The sequence below is a fragment of the Camarhynchus parvulus genome, chromosome 22 (assembly GCF_901933205.1).
Source record: "Camarhynchus parvulus chromosome 22, STF_HiC, whole genome shotgun sequence".
Lineage (NCBI taxonomy): Eukaryota > Metazoa > Chordata > Aves > Passeriformes > Thraupidae > Camarhynchus > Camarhynchus parvulus.
The window spans coordinates 3,210,761-3,226,535 of NC_044592.1; the positions used below are offsets into that span (position 1 = coordinate 3,210,761).

General features: G+C 49.2%; 1 protein-coding gene across 1 annotated transcript in view; it reads left to right on the plus strand.

Moving 5' to 3' along the window:
- Nucleotides 1–481: 481 nt before the first annotated feature.
- LOC115912678 (leucine-rich repeat transmembrane neuronal protein 4-like) overlaps nt 482–15,775 on the plus strand; it is a 123,610-nt gene continuing 108,316 nt past the window's right edge. Inside the window, 3 exon segments of the mRNA XM_030964333.1 lie at nt 482–1,262; nt 4,276–5,502; nt 5,505–5,821. Of these exon segments, the coding sequence (XP_030820193.1) occupies nt 1,259–1,262; nt 4,276–5,502; nt 5,505–5,821 (1,548 nt within the window). The 5' untranslated portion in view covers nt 482–1,258.

Below are 15,775 nucleotides of genomic sequence, written 5' to 3' on the forward strand. Positions count from 1 at the left end.
TGACTAAAAGGCACTTGGATTTAAAAAGAAAAATATTACAGGCTGCGAGGCAGGGGATTAACCCTGTCCCAGCCACAGCAGGACATGGAGTGTTTACATTTGGAGTTGCTGCCTGCCGCCAAATGAAATGACTTTTGTGGGGATGATCAATGTGATCACAGCCCCTGCACCAAGATCTCACTTTTAACCTGCAAACCTTCCTTTTCCTGCCTCCCCTCCCCCTGGGAATACAGGGGAAAAAAAGAAGAAGAACAGTTCAGAATTTGCCCAAGCCAAACACACAGGTCAGGTGGATTAGAGCAAGCTCAGGTTGGCAAATCCCAAAGGGGAGCAGATGTTTTGTTTGGCGTCTCTGCCCGAAAATCCCACTCCGTAAACATTCCATAATCCAGGGGAGACGGAGGGAGCCCGGCAGGGGAGGACGGTGGGCAAAGGCAATGCTGTGTCTTTAATTTTCTTTTCCGAGGGGGAAGCAAAGTCTGCAGAGCCATGACAGCCTCACTTGTTCAGCCTTTAATGCGCGCTGGGTTTTCTCCAGTGGAGGGCACTCGGCGCTCCACAAACTCCATCCTCGGCACCCGCCAGCTCCGGAGCATCATCGCTCTCTGGAAAGCCTCGGAATTAGACGAGAGCTGCCTCTCAGCACAGCTACAAAACACTTTAAACCCGACCAGCTAAATGGAATAAACCGAGCCTGCGGGGCTGCTGAGCCGGGCTCTGGCACAGCGCGGGAGGCCCTGCGGAGGATGGATCGCGGTGCCCGGCCATGGCAAGAGGCAGCAGCACAATGAGGGATGCCAGGCGCCGGCAGAGCATCGCTCCTTCCTCCCAGAGAAGTTGGTTCGTCTCCATCGCCTGCTCTGGCTTTTCTTTAAAAAAAATCGCCACTTAACGCCGCCGCTCCCCTGATGACTTCCACAATGGCTCTCAGAGCTTAGAGTCCCTCCCTACCCCCCCACACTCCCCCAATCCTTCGTCCTGTCTTCCCCACCCCCAACCCCTTCCCTTATCCTTTCCCTTCCCTCATCCCCCCCAAAAATTCCGGCTGCTCCTCTCCGGGGAACTTTGTGGGGTTCCTGGCGGGCAGGGCTGGATGGCGGCGGGGCGAGCGGCAGCGACGTGAGGATGCTGATGGTTTGAAGAGGGAGAAAGAGGCGAGGGGAAAAGCCAAAAAAAAAAAAGAATTTTAAAAAGGGGGGAAGAGAGAGGAGAAAACATCTGGAGGAAGGCGAAGGAGGACGTTATTGATGACAAAAGGATGGGTGAGTGAACTTTTGTGGTTTGTTGGCTGGCACGGCTGCAGCTGTGGGGTGGATTTTGCAGCTGGATTATTCGGTGGCGGCGGCGGGGAGGCGGGGGGGGCACCGGGAGCAGCAGCCAGCGGCGCATTCCGCTGTGCCAGGTGACTCGCGGCGCTAAAAAATCGCCTTTTTAGCCCTTGTCCCCCCCTCCAGGCACACACACACACACCTTTCCTCCCGCAGGGGCACCCAGCGGGTGGGTTCCTCAAATCCCACCCCCGCACCTGCAGGGCACCTTTGGGGTCCCGACCCCCGCCCCAAATCCCTGCCGGCTTCACCTCCTGATTTGCCATTCGGGCTGGCTTTAACACTTTGCAGGATGCGGGAAGCAAAGGGGAGTTGTTTGCATCGGTGGGTTTTGAGGAGGCTGAGAAGATGCCCCTGGTACCTCTGCTACATCTCCAGCAGTCATTTGGCAGTCGGGGTTTTTTTGGAGTGTGACAGGTTTATTCCTCTCCTTCCTTCCTTCTTTCCTTTCCCCCAGCCCCCGAGTCTGTAACAGCCAGAACATATTTCTAGCTGGCTGCTGCTGGCAAAAAGAAGGAGAAAAAAAAAAGAAAGAGAATTTAAATTACAAATCTACCCATTAAAGTGGAAGGCAGGGGCATTCTAGATCAGGAATTGTTTTTGCAGGTTGCCCCTTGGTTTAAAATTGGATTGAAGACCTGCAGCACTGGGTTGGGTTTGTGTGTATGTGTGTGTGTGACAAATAATAAAGTGATTATTTATCAGGGAGATATGAGCCTTTGAAACGTTTCCTGTTGGAAGGATGCATTTTCATTCTCAGCAAGACTGCAACTCTGGAGGCAGCAGCCCTAAAATGATTCCAGGCGTGCAGATGGGTGTTGGGGGCTCTGACACCCCCTCCACACCCTCTCATAATTATTCAGGATTCTATATATTCAATTATTACATATGTCCTCACATCCAGAGCTGCTGCTGCCGCATGACAAACATGACATCTTAAAGGCAAACCCTTAAAATCAATCAGGAGAGGGGAATTGAAAGAGAAATAAATATCCTCCTTTAAACTTTCTGGGTTTGCTGCTCTCTGGAAGTGTTGGGGTGGGTATTTTCATTGTCTCCTGGATTAATTCAAATTAATGACTGTTTAGGTATTCACAGCCATATGTGGATGAATTAAATGAAGTTTAATGGATTGAGGTTCATTTGAAAGGAATATGTCTCCTACCTTTACCTGGCATTGGGGTCCCGTGCCAGCATCCCTGGTACACTTCTCTGTATGGACAAACTTTGTTCCTCTGCATCTATTTCTGTATTTTAGGTACCTAAAACTCAAAAGTTTTACTTAAACCTACTCCTAAACCAGAATCACTCAGTGCAAAAAGTAAAACCTTCACTTAGTGCCTCATTTTATAATAAATGCAGGTTACAAAGGTGGATCAAAACTTCAGGAGAAGTAGATTTCCCTCTTTCTGAGGTAATTTGGGGGGGATTCGACTTGCAGTTGCTTTCCTTGAGGAGCACGTAGGAGCAGAAGCTCTGGCTCATTTCCTCTCCAGCACTCCGGAGCATCCAGCACAGTGACTTGACAAATATGTTTATTGTTCAGACCTCAGCACAGAGCACTGAGGACACCCCAGCTCCTCGGAGAGCTGGAGGGCAGGAGCACAGAGGGGAGGAACAGGCTCCTGAATCTCCTGGGGAACCCTCAGGGTCATCACGGTCCTTCTCTTTCAGCCATTTCCCCACCTCAGCTGGGTTCTGGATTTGTTCATGGGGAAAGTCCCAAAATATAGGGTCAGAGAATTCCTTCAGGATTTGGCCCATATCCTCCCATTTCCCACCCAACTCAGGATTTTCCATGCCTGGGTCTAGTCCTGGGTCAGGGGTCTGGAAATCTCAACCCTCATTCTGGAGAAGCTGCAGACCATATAGAGGAATTTTACCAGATTAAATAACAGAAGGATGTTCTCTTTAACATTCAGGGGAAACTGAGCATTCTCCAGCAGGGAGGTAACAGATCCAGAGGAGGAGAAGGAAAGCAAAGGCTGAAAGCCTCATCCCCTGCTCCTCCTCTAACAAATTGGGTGCATGAGAAACGAACAGGGGAGTCTGGTGGCAGTGGGGGCAGGAGGGATGGCCAGGCAGGCACTCCAAGGATGGAGATTTGCACCACAAAGAGATGAGGCGGGAGGCAAACAGGATGTCTCCCAAATCCCCAAATCCCAGCTGGGCTCAGGCTGTCCCCAAGCCCCCAGTGACGTGGTCATCTGGTCATTTATGACGTGGTCATCTGGTCAATTTATCTCCAAGGCTTTCCAGTGACATGGTCATCTGGTCATTTATGATGTGGTCATCTGGTCATTTATCTGCAAGGCTTTCCAACGGCATGGTGATCTGGTCATTTATCTCCAAGGTTTTCCAATGGTGTGGTGATAGTACTGCAAGGTTTCCAGCGCTATTTTGGTAATTTTCTACAAGATTTTCCAATGGTGTGGTGATCTGGAAATTTTTCTACAAGATTTTCTAACAGTGTGGTAACCTGGTAATTTATTTGCAAGGTTTTCTAATGGCATAATGATCTGGTAATTTTTCTACAAGGTTTTCCAATGGTGTGGTGATCTGGTCATTTATGACATAGTGATCTGGTCATTTATCTGCAAGGTTTTCCAATGGTGTGGTGATCTGGTCATTTATCTCCAAGGCTTTCTAACAGTGTGGTAACCTGGTAATTTATTTGCAAGGTTTTCTAATGGCGTAGTGGTCTGGTCATTTATCTGCAAGGCTTTCCAACGGTGTGGTGATCTGGTCATTTATGACATGGTGATGTGGTCATTCATCTGCAAGGCTTTCCAACGGTGTGGTGATCTGGTCATTTATGACATGGTGATGTGGTCATTTATCTGCAAGGCTTTCCAACGGTGTGGTGATCTGGTCATTTATGACATGGTGATGTGGTAATTTACCTACAAGCCTTTCCAACGGCCCTTTTTCCTTTGGGATCTTGCAGGTTTCCATGTGACCAAGCAGCGGGGAGGCTCCAGGGTGCTGCTGGGGCTGCTCCCCCTGGCGCTGCTGGCGGGGCTGGTGGGCGCGCAGCGAGCCTGCCCCAAGAGCTGCCGCTGCGACGGCAAGATCGTGTACTGCGAGTCGCACGCCTTCCGAGACATCCCCCACAACATCTCCAGCGGCTCCCAGGGCTTGTCCCTGCGCTACAACAGCATCCAGAAGCTCAAATCCCACCAGTTCGCCGGCCTCAACCAGCTCATATGGCTCTACCTCGACCACAACTACATCAGCTCTGTGGACGAGGACGCCTTCCAGGGGATCCGCCGGCTGAAGGAGCTGATCCTGAGCTCCAACAAAATCACCCACCTGCACAACAAGACCTTCCACCCCGTGCCCAACCTCCGCAACCTGGACCTGTCCTACAACAAGCTGCAGGTGCTGCAGGCGGAGCAGTTCAAGGGGCTCCGCAAGCTGCTGATCCTGCACCTGAGGTCCAACTCGCTGAAAACGGTGCCCATCCGCGTTTTCCAGGACTGCCGCAACCTCGACTTCCTGGATTTGGGCTACAACCGCCTGCGGAGCTTGTCCCGCAACGCCTTCGCTGGCCTTCTGAAGCTGACGGAGCTCCACTTGGAGCACAACCAGTTCTCCAAGATCAATTTCGCCCACTTCCCGCGGCTCTTCAACCTCCGCTCCATCTACCTGCAGTGGAATAGGATCCGCTCCATCAGCCAGGGGTTGACGTGGACCTGGAGTTCCTTGCACAACTTGGATTTATCGGGCAACGACATTGCGGGGGTGGAGCCCGGCACCTTCCAGTGCCTGCCCAACCTGCAGAAGCTGAACCTGGATTCCAACAAACTCACCAACATCTCCCAGGAGACCATCAACACGTGGATCTCGCTCATCTCCATCACCCTGTCCGGGAATATGTGGGAATGTACTCGCAGCATTTGCCCCCTGTTTAATTGGCTTAAGAATTTCAAGGGAAATAAGGAGAGCACCATGATCTGCGCAGGCCCCAAACACATCCAGGGCGAGAAGGTGAGCGACGCGGTGGAAACCTACAACATCTGCGCCGAGATCCAGGTGGTGGCCACTGAGAGGTCCTACCAGGCTCCCAGAACCCCCCAGAGACCCGTGTTCATCCCCAAACCCACCGTGTCCAAACTGGAGAGCCACCAGCCCACGCCGGCGACGCCGAGCCCTTCCGCGGACATCCCGACACCGCGGTGGAGCCGGAATACGAGCACGTGTCCTTCCACAAGATCATCGCGGGGAGCGTGGCCCTCTTCCTCTCCGTGGCCATGATCCTGCTGGTCATCTACGTGTCCTGGAAGCGTTACCCCGCCAGCATGAAGCAGCTCCAGCAGCACACGCTCATGAAGAGGCGCAGGAAAAAGGCCCGGGAGTCAGAGAGGCAAATGAACTCCCCCTTGCAGGAATATTACGTGGACTACAAGCCAACAAACTCTGAGACCATGGATGTATCCGTTAATGGATCTGGGCCCTGCACCTACACCATCTCTGGCTCCAGGGAATGCGAGGTATGAACCATGAATCCTCCTAAAACCATTTCAGCTGCTGGGAAGGCGAGGTAAATGTTTCGAAGCTCTTGAGGTGTCTCTAAATGTGAGAAAGATTGATGAGATTTTGGGTTTTTGGGGTTTGGGTTTTTTTTGCCTGTGTCGGGGTTTGCTCTGTGGAAGGTTCTCTGGTGTTAAATGACAACAGGCAGGGAAGGGATGGTGATTATTTTGAATAATTAAGACTTATTAAAAAAGAGATTAAGTTGGAGTCAACAACTGTGATAAAGGCATCTGGAGTGTTGTTCTCCTCCTGTTTGCACCCATTTGATGAGCTGTGGCTACAACAGAATCCTATTTTTAATGGATTGGTAGATGCAGAGGAGCTTAAGAGCCTTTTCTGGTTTAAAACTAAATATGGAAACCTCTTTTCTTCAGACCCCACATCAAATCTTGAGGGGTTTGTGGCCTATTTAATGACAGAGCCAGAGATTTCCTGCATTTTTGGTCTGGTTCAGGAGGACAACAGGACTGCAGCAGGATCTTGGAGTTGTTTTCCTGGAGCCAGCAGGAACACAGAGGCTCCTCTGGACGTGAGCCTTTGTCAAACAGCACGTTTGCAAATATCTGGGCTGGGAGAAGGGGATTCTTGGAGGGTTTGATTGCATTTCAGTGATCAGTGGAGGCTTAGACAGCCCTGCTGGAGCTGATTCCCACAATCTTCAGGCCGTGTCGGGATTTGACTCAGCAACGCGGGAAACACAACCAGGAAAAGCTCTCAGCTCTCTTCTCTTCTGCTGTCCAGCTTGGCAAGGAAATTCCAAATTGCTTTGTTGCTCCACTGCTGTGGATGCAGGGGACGGGTTTGCTTGGGATGCTGCTGCCTGTTTAGAGCTGGCAAGGGAGGATTTGCACAATTCCACTGCAGTCCTGCTCACTTAATCCTGCTGGTGATGTGGCACCAGGCAGACTTGGTTGTGGATGTTCTACCTGAGGGTGTTCCATGTGCCTGTTAGAGTTTATTCCCACCCCTTTGTGCAGGCTGGGGCTGGCTGTGGGAATTGTGAGCCCTGGCTTTGGCACCCGGGTGCTGTGGGAGATGTGGTGAGGATGAGCAGAGTGGGATCTGCAGTTCTGGGATCTGGATTGTTCAAAACCCCGTTTTGAATTGAATTTTGAATTTTGAACCAAATTCTCTGACAATGTGAGAGGTTTCGTATTTGCCACCTGAAGTCCCCAGGTGGTTTTGGACTGTGGAGTTTAAGGGGAAGGAAGCAAAATGCAGCAGAGATTTGGGGTTGCTTTCTCTGGAGCTGTGCTGTCTTCAGAACAGAAAACCGCTTGCCACGTGCCTGTTGGGGATGGATCAGCTCCATTCATGTGCCTGTTGGAGTTTATTCCCACCCCTTTGTGCAGGCTGGGGCTGGCTGTGGGAATTGTGAGCCCTGGCTTTGGCACCCGGGTGCTGTGGGAGATGTGGTGAGGATGAGCAGGGTGGGATCTGGATTGTTCAAAACCCCATGTTTTTAATTGAATTTTGAACCGAATTCTCTGACAATGTGAGAGGTTTCGTATTTGGCACCTGAAGTCCCCAGGTGGTTTTGGACTGTGGGAGTTTAAGGGGAAGGAAGCAAAATGCAGCAGAGATTTGAGGTTGCTTTCTCTGGAGCTGTGCTGCCTTCAGAACAGAAAACCACTTGCCATGTGCCTGTCACTGCTCCAGGAAAATGCAGAATGAAGGTATGAGGTTTGCTCTGTTCACTGTTACCAGCACAAGCGGAAAATGAGCGATGTTCAAGTCATTTTGAATTCCCCCTGGCTGTCACAAAGAGCATCAATCTGGCCTGGAAGGCTCTGTCCCCTTCACACTCAGGTTTAGCACCCCTGAAGTTTCATTAGCTTGAATAAATGTTGTTTAATTTGGTGGCAAACGCACAGATAAACGTGAATGTGCACGTGGCAAACGAGAACCCAGGAAATGCCACCACCACCACCCCTGATGCGTTTTGGATCACAGAACGCAGGCGCGATGTTCGGGAGGCTGGAATTCGGATAATTCAGATTACAGCAGGCAATTACAAGGTTCGGGAGCCCTCCCAGGTGCAGCAACGTGGGGCCAGCCTGGTGGAACTCCCCCAGGTGGTTGTGCTTGTTACACACAGCATTAAACACCAGGGGACCCCAGCTCACCTGGATTCCAGGTGCTGTGGCAGCGCCAGAACGGTTTCTGCTTTTTAATTTGGATTAATTTAAACTGATGGCAACGGTTTCTGGGTTTTAATTTGGATTAAATTAAGCTGACGACAATGGGTTCTGGGTTTTAATTTGGATTAAATTAAACTGACGACAATGGTTTCTGGGTTTTAATTTGGATTAAATTAAGCTGACGACAACGGGTTCTGGGTTTTAATTTGGATTAAATTAAACTGATGGCAACAGTTTCTGGGTTTTAATTTGGATTAAATTAAACTGATGACAACTTTGCAGGACCAAGGGGGGGTTTGTGATGTAAATCAAACTGTGCAGGACACCCCAGAGCCGTGTCTGACAGGTCACTCTGTGTCCTTATTGAACACCCAGTGGCTCTTTGCGCTACACTAATAAAAATCTGGCGGATAATAAAGACTTCAGGAGGTGGAAAGCAGATCATTGAAGGCACATGTAGCAACCCAAAGCCCCCACTGAAATCCTGTCTTCAGCTTGGATTTGACATTCTGCGTCTCCATAGCTACAAGGTTCCACTTGTAAAAGGAGAGATATTCAATGTACAGCACTTAAAAATGGTTAAAAAAATCCCTTGTAGAGTCTTCAGCAGTGGAAAGGGTTTGTGTTTGGCGGAAAAAAAAATAGGATATGGAACCTCTCTTTATTTCCTAATTTACCCGTGCTTGTGGGAAAACTGTTATTTTGTGCAGGTGTGATGCAGCTCAGGCCCATCCCTCATTTCCTGTGCTCAGCCTCAGGTTTCTCCCAAAAATAGAAGCCCTCAGAGGGGAGAGGAGTGCCTGGATACCTGTGTGAGGGCAGGCAGGCTCCAGGACTCATTGATTGATTGATTTTCCCTCTTTTAGCAAATTTTCCAATGCATTTTCTGCTTTCGTGTGGCCTGGGGGCAGCTGAGGGTCCGGGAATGGTGTGGGTTTGGGAAAATGTGATGGATCAGCTCCATTTGAAGTGGGAAAGGGAAAGGATGTCTGATCAGACACTGGGGTGGGGTTTGGGGTCGGGTGAGCAGAGCTGGAACCTTCACAGGGATCATTTGGGCTGTGGAAGCATCCAGCTCATCTCATGCACAAACCACTGATTTTCCATGGCAGAACTGGCCTGGAATAATGCACTGAGGTATTTCCACAGCTCTTTTCTCCTCTGCTTTAAAATTCTATGAGGTTTGGAGCATCCAGAGGTGGGAGCTGCTTTGTGGGGCTGCATTTCCCATTCCCTGCTCCTGGAATGATTCCCTGCGCTGGGACCGAGAGACAGAGAGAGCCAAAGGCAGGCTGGCTGCAGGCAGGAGTGACTTTGGCAGCACTGGGATTATAACAACTGACACCTGGGCTTTTACCTCTTTTAGCAATATTTTCCAAAGCATTTTCTGCTTTTGTGCGTTCACCCCCCGTGCCTGGGGGCAGCTGAGGGTCCGGGAATGGTGTGGGTTTGGGAAAATGTGATGGATCAGCTCCATTTGAAGTGGGAAAGGGAAAGGATGTCTGATCAGACACTGGGGTGGGGTTTGGGGTCGGGTGAGCAGAGCTGGAACCTTCACAGGGATCATTTGGGCTGTGGAAGCATCCAGCTCATCTCATGCACAAACCACTGATTTTCCATGGCAGAACTGGCCTGGAATAATGCACTGAGGTATTTCCACAGCTCTTTTCTGCACAGCAGCCCCAGGGATGTCTCTGCTTTAAAATTCTATGAGGTTTGGAGCATCCAGAGGTGGGAGCTGCTTTGTGGGGCTGCATTTCCCATTCCCTGCTCCAGGAATGATACCCTGCGCTGGGAACGAGAGACAGAGAGAGCCAAAGGCAGGCCGGCTGCAGGCAGGAGTGACTTTGGCAGCACTGGGATTATAATCACTGACACCTGGGCTCTCTGTTCAGTCTCTTGGCAGGGCTGGCTGAAATAACTGGATGCTCCCAATTTGGGCTCTGGCCATCCAGTTTAGCAGAGTGCTGCTCCCTCAGCCCGGGGTTTGCTTTGTGCTGCTCCCTCCCTCTCGCTCTCCCATTTATTCTGTACGTTTGCAGGAGATCTGGAAGCTGTGAAAAGGGATTTCACAAAGCCAGCTTTGGTGCTGTGTATTCCATGCATATCACACTCAGAGAATAGCCGAGAGTGGCTCGGCTGGGAAGGTGCTGTGGGGAGAAGGAGAATGTTTCTGTCTCCTGGAAGGTCACTGCTGTCCCCTCTGCCAGGCTGGGAGGGACAGAACAAACAAGAGGCAGACAGGTGAACAGCTTTTCTGTGTGAACCGAGCGCTGTGAGGTCGCTTTTTACACCTCTCCTTCTCCGTGTCTGGCCATACCCCATGGTGGATAAACAGCCACCTGCTCGCTCACAGGGACAGCCCTGCTGTGCTTTCCGCAGGGCTGGGTGTCACCTGTGCTCACAGCTTTTAAATCAGACGCGCAGCATCGCCTCCGGCTGGAACCCCGCTCCTTCCCCTCTCTCCGCTGGGGGGGAAATGCATTGATAAATCGAAGAAATTTATAATTTATAAATAAATAAATAAATGCGAAAATATAAATATAATATAAATATAATAAAAATATAATAAAAATATAAAATATAAATATAATTTATAAATAAATAAAATAATTGATAAATTGTATTAAAGATATGCAGGCTTGGTGGGCTGCTGCAGACCTTCTGCCGGGCCTAATTTAAGGGAAATGTTGACACGCTGGTTTTATTATTTATTTATTAAACACCATGGTGTTGACATGCTGGTTTGTGTTATTTATTTATTTATTTATTTATTTATTTATGAAACACCATGGTGTTAACATGCTGGTTCGTGTTATTTATTTATTTATTTATTTATTTATTAAACACCATGGTGTTAACCTGCTGGTTTTTATTATTTATTTATTTATTTATTTATTAAACACCATGATGTTGACATGCTGGTTTTTATTATTTATTTATTTATTAAACATCACGGTGCTGACATGCTGGTTGTTTTATTATTTATTTATTAATTAAACACCATGGTGCTGACATGCTGGTTTTTATTATTTATTTATTTATTTATTTATTTATTTATTTATTAAACGCCATGATGCTGACATGCTGGTTTTTATTATTTATTTATTAAACATCATGGTGCTGACATGCTGGTTTTTATTATTTATTTATTAAACATCATGGTGTTGACATGCTGGTTTTTATTACTTAGTTAATTAATTAATTAATTATTTATTTATTTACTAAACACCATGGTGCTGCTTGGAACTCCAGAGATGGGGCAGTTTTTACCCCTCCAAGCCTTTCTTTGCCCTCGGCATTGCAAATATAACCCCAGACTGAGGAGATGTGTGCTGGAGAGGCACCAGTGATGCAGCAAGAAAATGCACAGGGGCATTTTTTCCCTGGGCTCAGCACTTGTGAAGTGTGAGAGTTCCCAAAAAGACGTTCCCAAAAATGGAGCGGCCGCGTTTCCGGCGGAGCTGAGCCAGCTGTGCCTCCTGCAGCAATTTGGGAATTTGGAAAGGAAATGCAGGAGGATGTGGAACACTTGTGAAACTCTCACTCGGTGCTTCCTCTGGTGCCTGGCTGAGACAGGAGCTCAGCAGGAATTTGGGCTGCTGAGACCTTGGATTGCTCTGGGAGAATGCAGAGCTCAGAGCAAAAGGAAGGAGCTGAACTCACCTCTCCCAAATTCTCCCCTGAGCAGAGGCCCGGCATTGCATTTGCTCCATTAGGCTGATTAACAGCTCATTAACAGAGCTCTGTAATTGCACTGTGGATTCACAGAATCACAGAATGATGAGGTTGGAAGAGACCTCTGAGATCATCGAGTCCAACCTGTGCCCCAACACCTCTCAACAGGGATTTCTGGGTGCCCGTCAGGGCCCCTGAAAGATCCAGGCCCCTGTAAAATCCCCATCCCTGGAGGTGCCCAAGGAACAACTGGACGTGGTGCTCAGGGCTCTGGGTTGACGAGGTGGGGACGGGTCACAGGTTGGGCTCAATGGTCTTGGAGGGCTTTCCCAACCTCAGGGGTTTGGAGGTCACAAGGAATCCCAGAATCACAGACTCACAGAATCACAGAATCCCAGAATGATGAGGTTGGAAGAGACCTCTGAGATCATCGAGTCCAACCTGTGCCCCAACACCTCACCCAGACTGTAGCACCTGGATAGCAGAGCTGACCTGAGCCTGGATGTGGGGAATTTTTCCTGAAATCCAGTGGCTCCAGTGGCTGGGAATAACCAGGGCTGTGTTCAGTGTTTGCTCTGCTCCTGGACATCCCTTTGGACCATCTGCCCCTTGCAGAAGATCCCTACAGGCTTCAGATCCCTTGGGATTGTGGTTCAGGCCCCAGCTTCCCCTGGATTTGCTCCTGGTACCTTTGGAATTCTCAGTCTGGCCTGGTGGGAGCTGCCAGCACTTATAGAGCAGGAGGTTCTTTGTAATTTTTATTTTCCTCCATGTAAACTGTGTTTAAGATTTTCCTTCATGTTACTTGGGTGTTGATCCAATCAAGGAGTAATTGATGGTGAAATACGGAAGAAGTGGGATTTTCCTTTATGTTACTTGAGTGTTAATCCATTTAAAAAACAATAGATGGTGAAAGAAGGCAAGAATTATGTGTGTTTGGGCAGCAGCTGACAGCTCCCGGGTTTAATCACTGCATGGGAACACCAAAGGAGTCATTTTTCGTGCCTGGGAGAGCAGGACACAGCAAACAATCTGAGACAGAGAGGGGAAATGAGACCTGAAGTGTGATTTCCTTGGGGGAGTTGGCCAGGGCAGTGGGGCAGCCCAGGATTTGGGAATCCTTTGGCAATATCCTGGGTTTGGGCGCTCCAGCTCTCAGCCCAGGGATGGAACAGTTCAGCCCGAGGTTAGGCCAAGGTTAGGCCAAGGTTAAGCCAAGGTTAAGCCAAGGTTAGGCCTCCAGGGCACCATGCCAAGGACACTCAGTGCCAAGCAGGTCCTTCCACTCTCATCCACCCAATCCCCATTTTTCCAGGTTTTTCCAACACACCGAGGGTGTCTCCTTGACGAAGAGACTTGAGTTGTGTGGTTTTGCTCATTTTCAGTCCATCCTCATTAAAAATCAGCTTTTCCTTCTGTGGGATGGCCCCTGAGAGCCCTGCTGATTCCTCCCATCCTTCACTGCCACAGCCATCTGGATTATCTTTGGGCCATGATGGATGCTTTCAAAGGAACCAGCAAGGCCATCAAAGCCCTGCCCCGGCTCAACCAGCATTTCTAAATCATCCCGGGCCTGAAATGTGCTGCTTCTTAAATTTAGAACGACGTGATTGCCTTAAAGCCTCTCCGTGTGTTAATTAAATCATCATAATTGTGGTTTCTGGAGACTGACAGGTTATAAATAGTTTTCCTTCTCCCCCATCCTGCAATAATTGGTGGGAATGATGGGCAAACCAGGCATTGTTTAACTGTGCCTCTGACACTGCTCTTCCCATCCCAACCCCATTTCTCTGCCGGGATTTCAGGACTTGATTGTCCTGAAATAATCAGCAGTGTCATCCTCAAAGGCTGCCTAATTGCCAGGCACTTCTCACATTACTGGACAAGGAGAGAAGTGCTTTTCATCATTATCCCGTTAATTTAGCTGGAGGGGAGGTCAGGAGCTCCGAGGTCAGGGCAGATATTCCATATACAGGACAATCTGAATAAACACTGACATATTTTAGTCATCGTTTTACGCCCATCTATCCTGGCTTGTCCAAGATTTTGTGGAAATAGAACACAAAATCTCTGTTCTTGGTGTTCGGAACATGGTTTTCCTCTGTTGCTGCCATGGAATGTTTTGGGTGGGAAGGGACTCAAATCCCATCCAGTGTCAGGGACACCTCCCACTGTCCCAGGTGGCTCCAACCTGGCCTTGGGCATTCCCAGGGATCCAGGGGCAGCCACAGCAAATCTGGGAATTCCATCCCAGCCCCTCTCCCAATATTCCTTCCCAAAATCCCATCCAAACCTGCCCATGGAATCCTGGAATGGTTTGGGTTGGAGGGACCTCAAAGCCCATCTAGTCCCACCATAGATCCCACACTTCCCACTGTCCCAGATGGCTCCAACCTGGCCTTGGGCACTTCCAGGGATCCACAGCTGCTCTGGGAATTCCATCCCAGCCCCTCACCACCCTCCCAGCCAGGAATTCCTTCCCAAAATCCCATCCAAACCAGCCCATGGAATCCTGGATTGATTTGGTTTGGAGGAGACCCCAAATCTCAGCTGCTCCCACCATGGGTCCCACACCTCCCACTGTCCCAGGTGGCTCCAACCTGGCCTTGGGCACTTCCAGGGATCCAAGGCCAGCCACAGCTCTAAATCCCTTCAAGTTTATTTCTCAGTTGCTCTTCAGAAGAAGAAAAACAAAGCAAGGCCGTGTTGACTTCCATCAGAACCCGAGCACCGCAAGCAGCCCTTGAACCTTTGAAAATCCCTCCCGTCTGTCTGTCCCTGCCCTCCCCTCCACTTAGAGGGGCGCCCTGCCTTTCTCTGGAGCAGGGCTGGGCTTTGGCTGCTGCTGCTGCATGAAAGGGAAAAGCAGAATTGTCTGGAGCCTCCGGGGCCTCCAGCTGCGCCTGTTTTGTTCCTGCCATAAAAGCCAGCCTGAAGAGCTCTGCTTTGTCTTGGGGAGGCATTAGCACAAGGCTGTTTAGTGCTTTTTAAACCTCCATGCTATATTCAGATGCAAGAGGGACCTGACTTGCAGCCACTCAGGTGCTGCCTCATCCCCGGAGTGAAATCGAACGATTTCAATGGAAATTCCGCAGCCATTTCTTCCCCCCAGAGTTATAATTTTCTTTCTTAGAGCCTCTTAAATCACACGTTAGGCTGCTGGCTTTAAAAGCCACATCAGTGTCGCTTGTGAAGGCAAATGAAGGCAGAGCTTGGTTGCTCTGCAGTGGGAACACAAATTGTGCAAATCAGGAAAGGAAGGAGCCCACCGGCGATTTTGAATTATGAGAAATTTGTATTTGAAAACAAAATCTATGGGTATTTTCTTTGGCGCCTTTGCTTTGTTGAACATATTAAGGGTCCCAGTGTGTATAAATTCCTCAACAATCTGAGGAATTGATTAACCTCTCTCTATTTATGATTAGCTCCCAAATTTATTCTATTAATTTTCGAGAGTGAGGTCTGGACTCTGTTGTTTTGATGCAAAAGGCGAGTGACTGGAATTAATGCTGCCTCAATCAGTTTTCCATGGAGGTGACGAGGAAAAGCAGAGGAGAAATTTCGCATTTCCCTGGTATTTTGCCATGAGTCTCATAAAGGTATTGGTGTCCCTGCCCATGGCAGGGCAATGGCACTGGATGGGCTTTAAAGTCCTTCCCAACCCAAACCATTCCAGGATTTTCCGAGTCTACATAAAAAACGGAAATGGGGCAGAGGAATTTCCCCACCTTGTCCATCCAGGGCCACCCAAATGACAAATTTTGCTGTTTCCACCACCACCAGTATTTGCAAAAGGTGCCCCCAGAGAGTCCCTTGAGGACTCACAGAGCAAACTCCACTTCCCTGATCATTTGTTCCAAAGGTTAGTAACCTCCACAGCACGAAATAACTCGTCCAGCTGCTAAAATCATTCCTTTCTCCAGCGTGGCATCGAGCACATCCGGGAGGAGGAGGAATCTGGGGTTTGATTTGTGGTTCAGGAGAGCTCCGTGTGCTCCCCAGCCCTAGAGATTTGCACCTGGGAACAAAAAGCCCCCTCCTCAACAAAACCCCATTTTCATGGAATCATTCCAGGAAAATCAATATTTATCC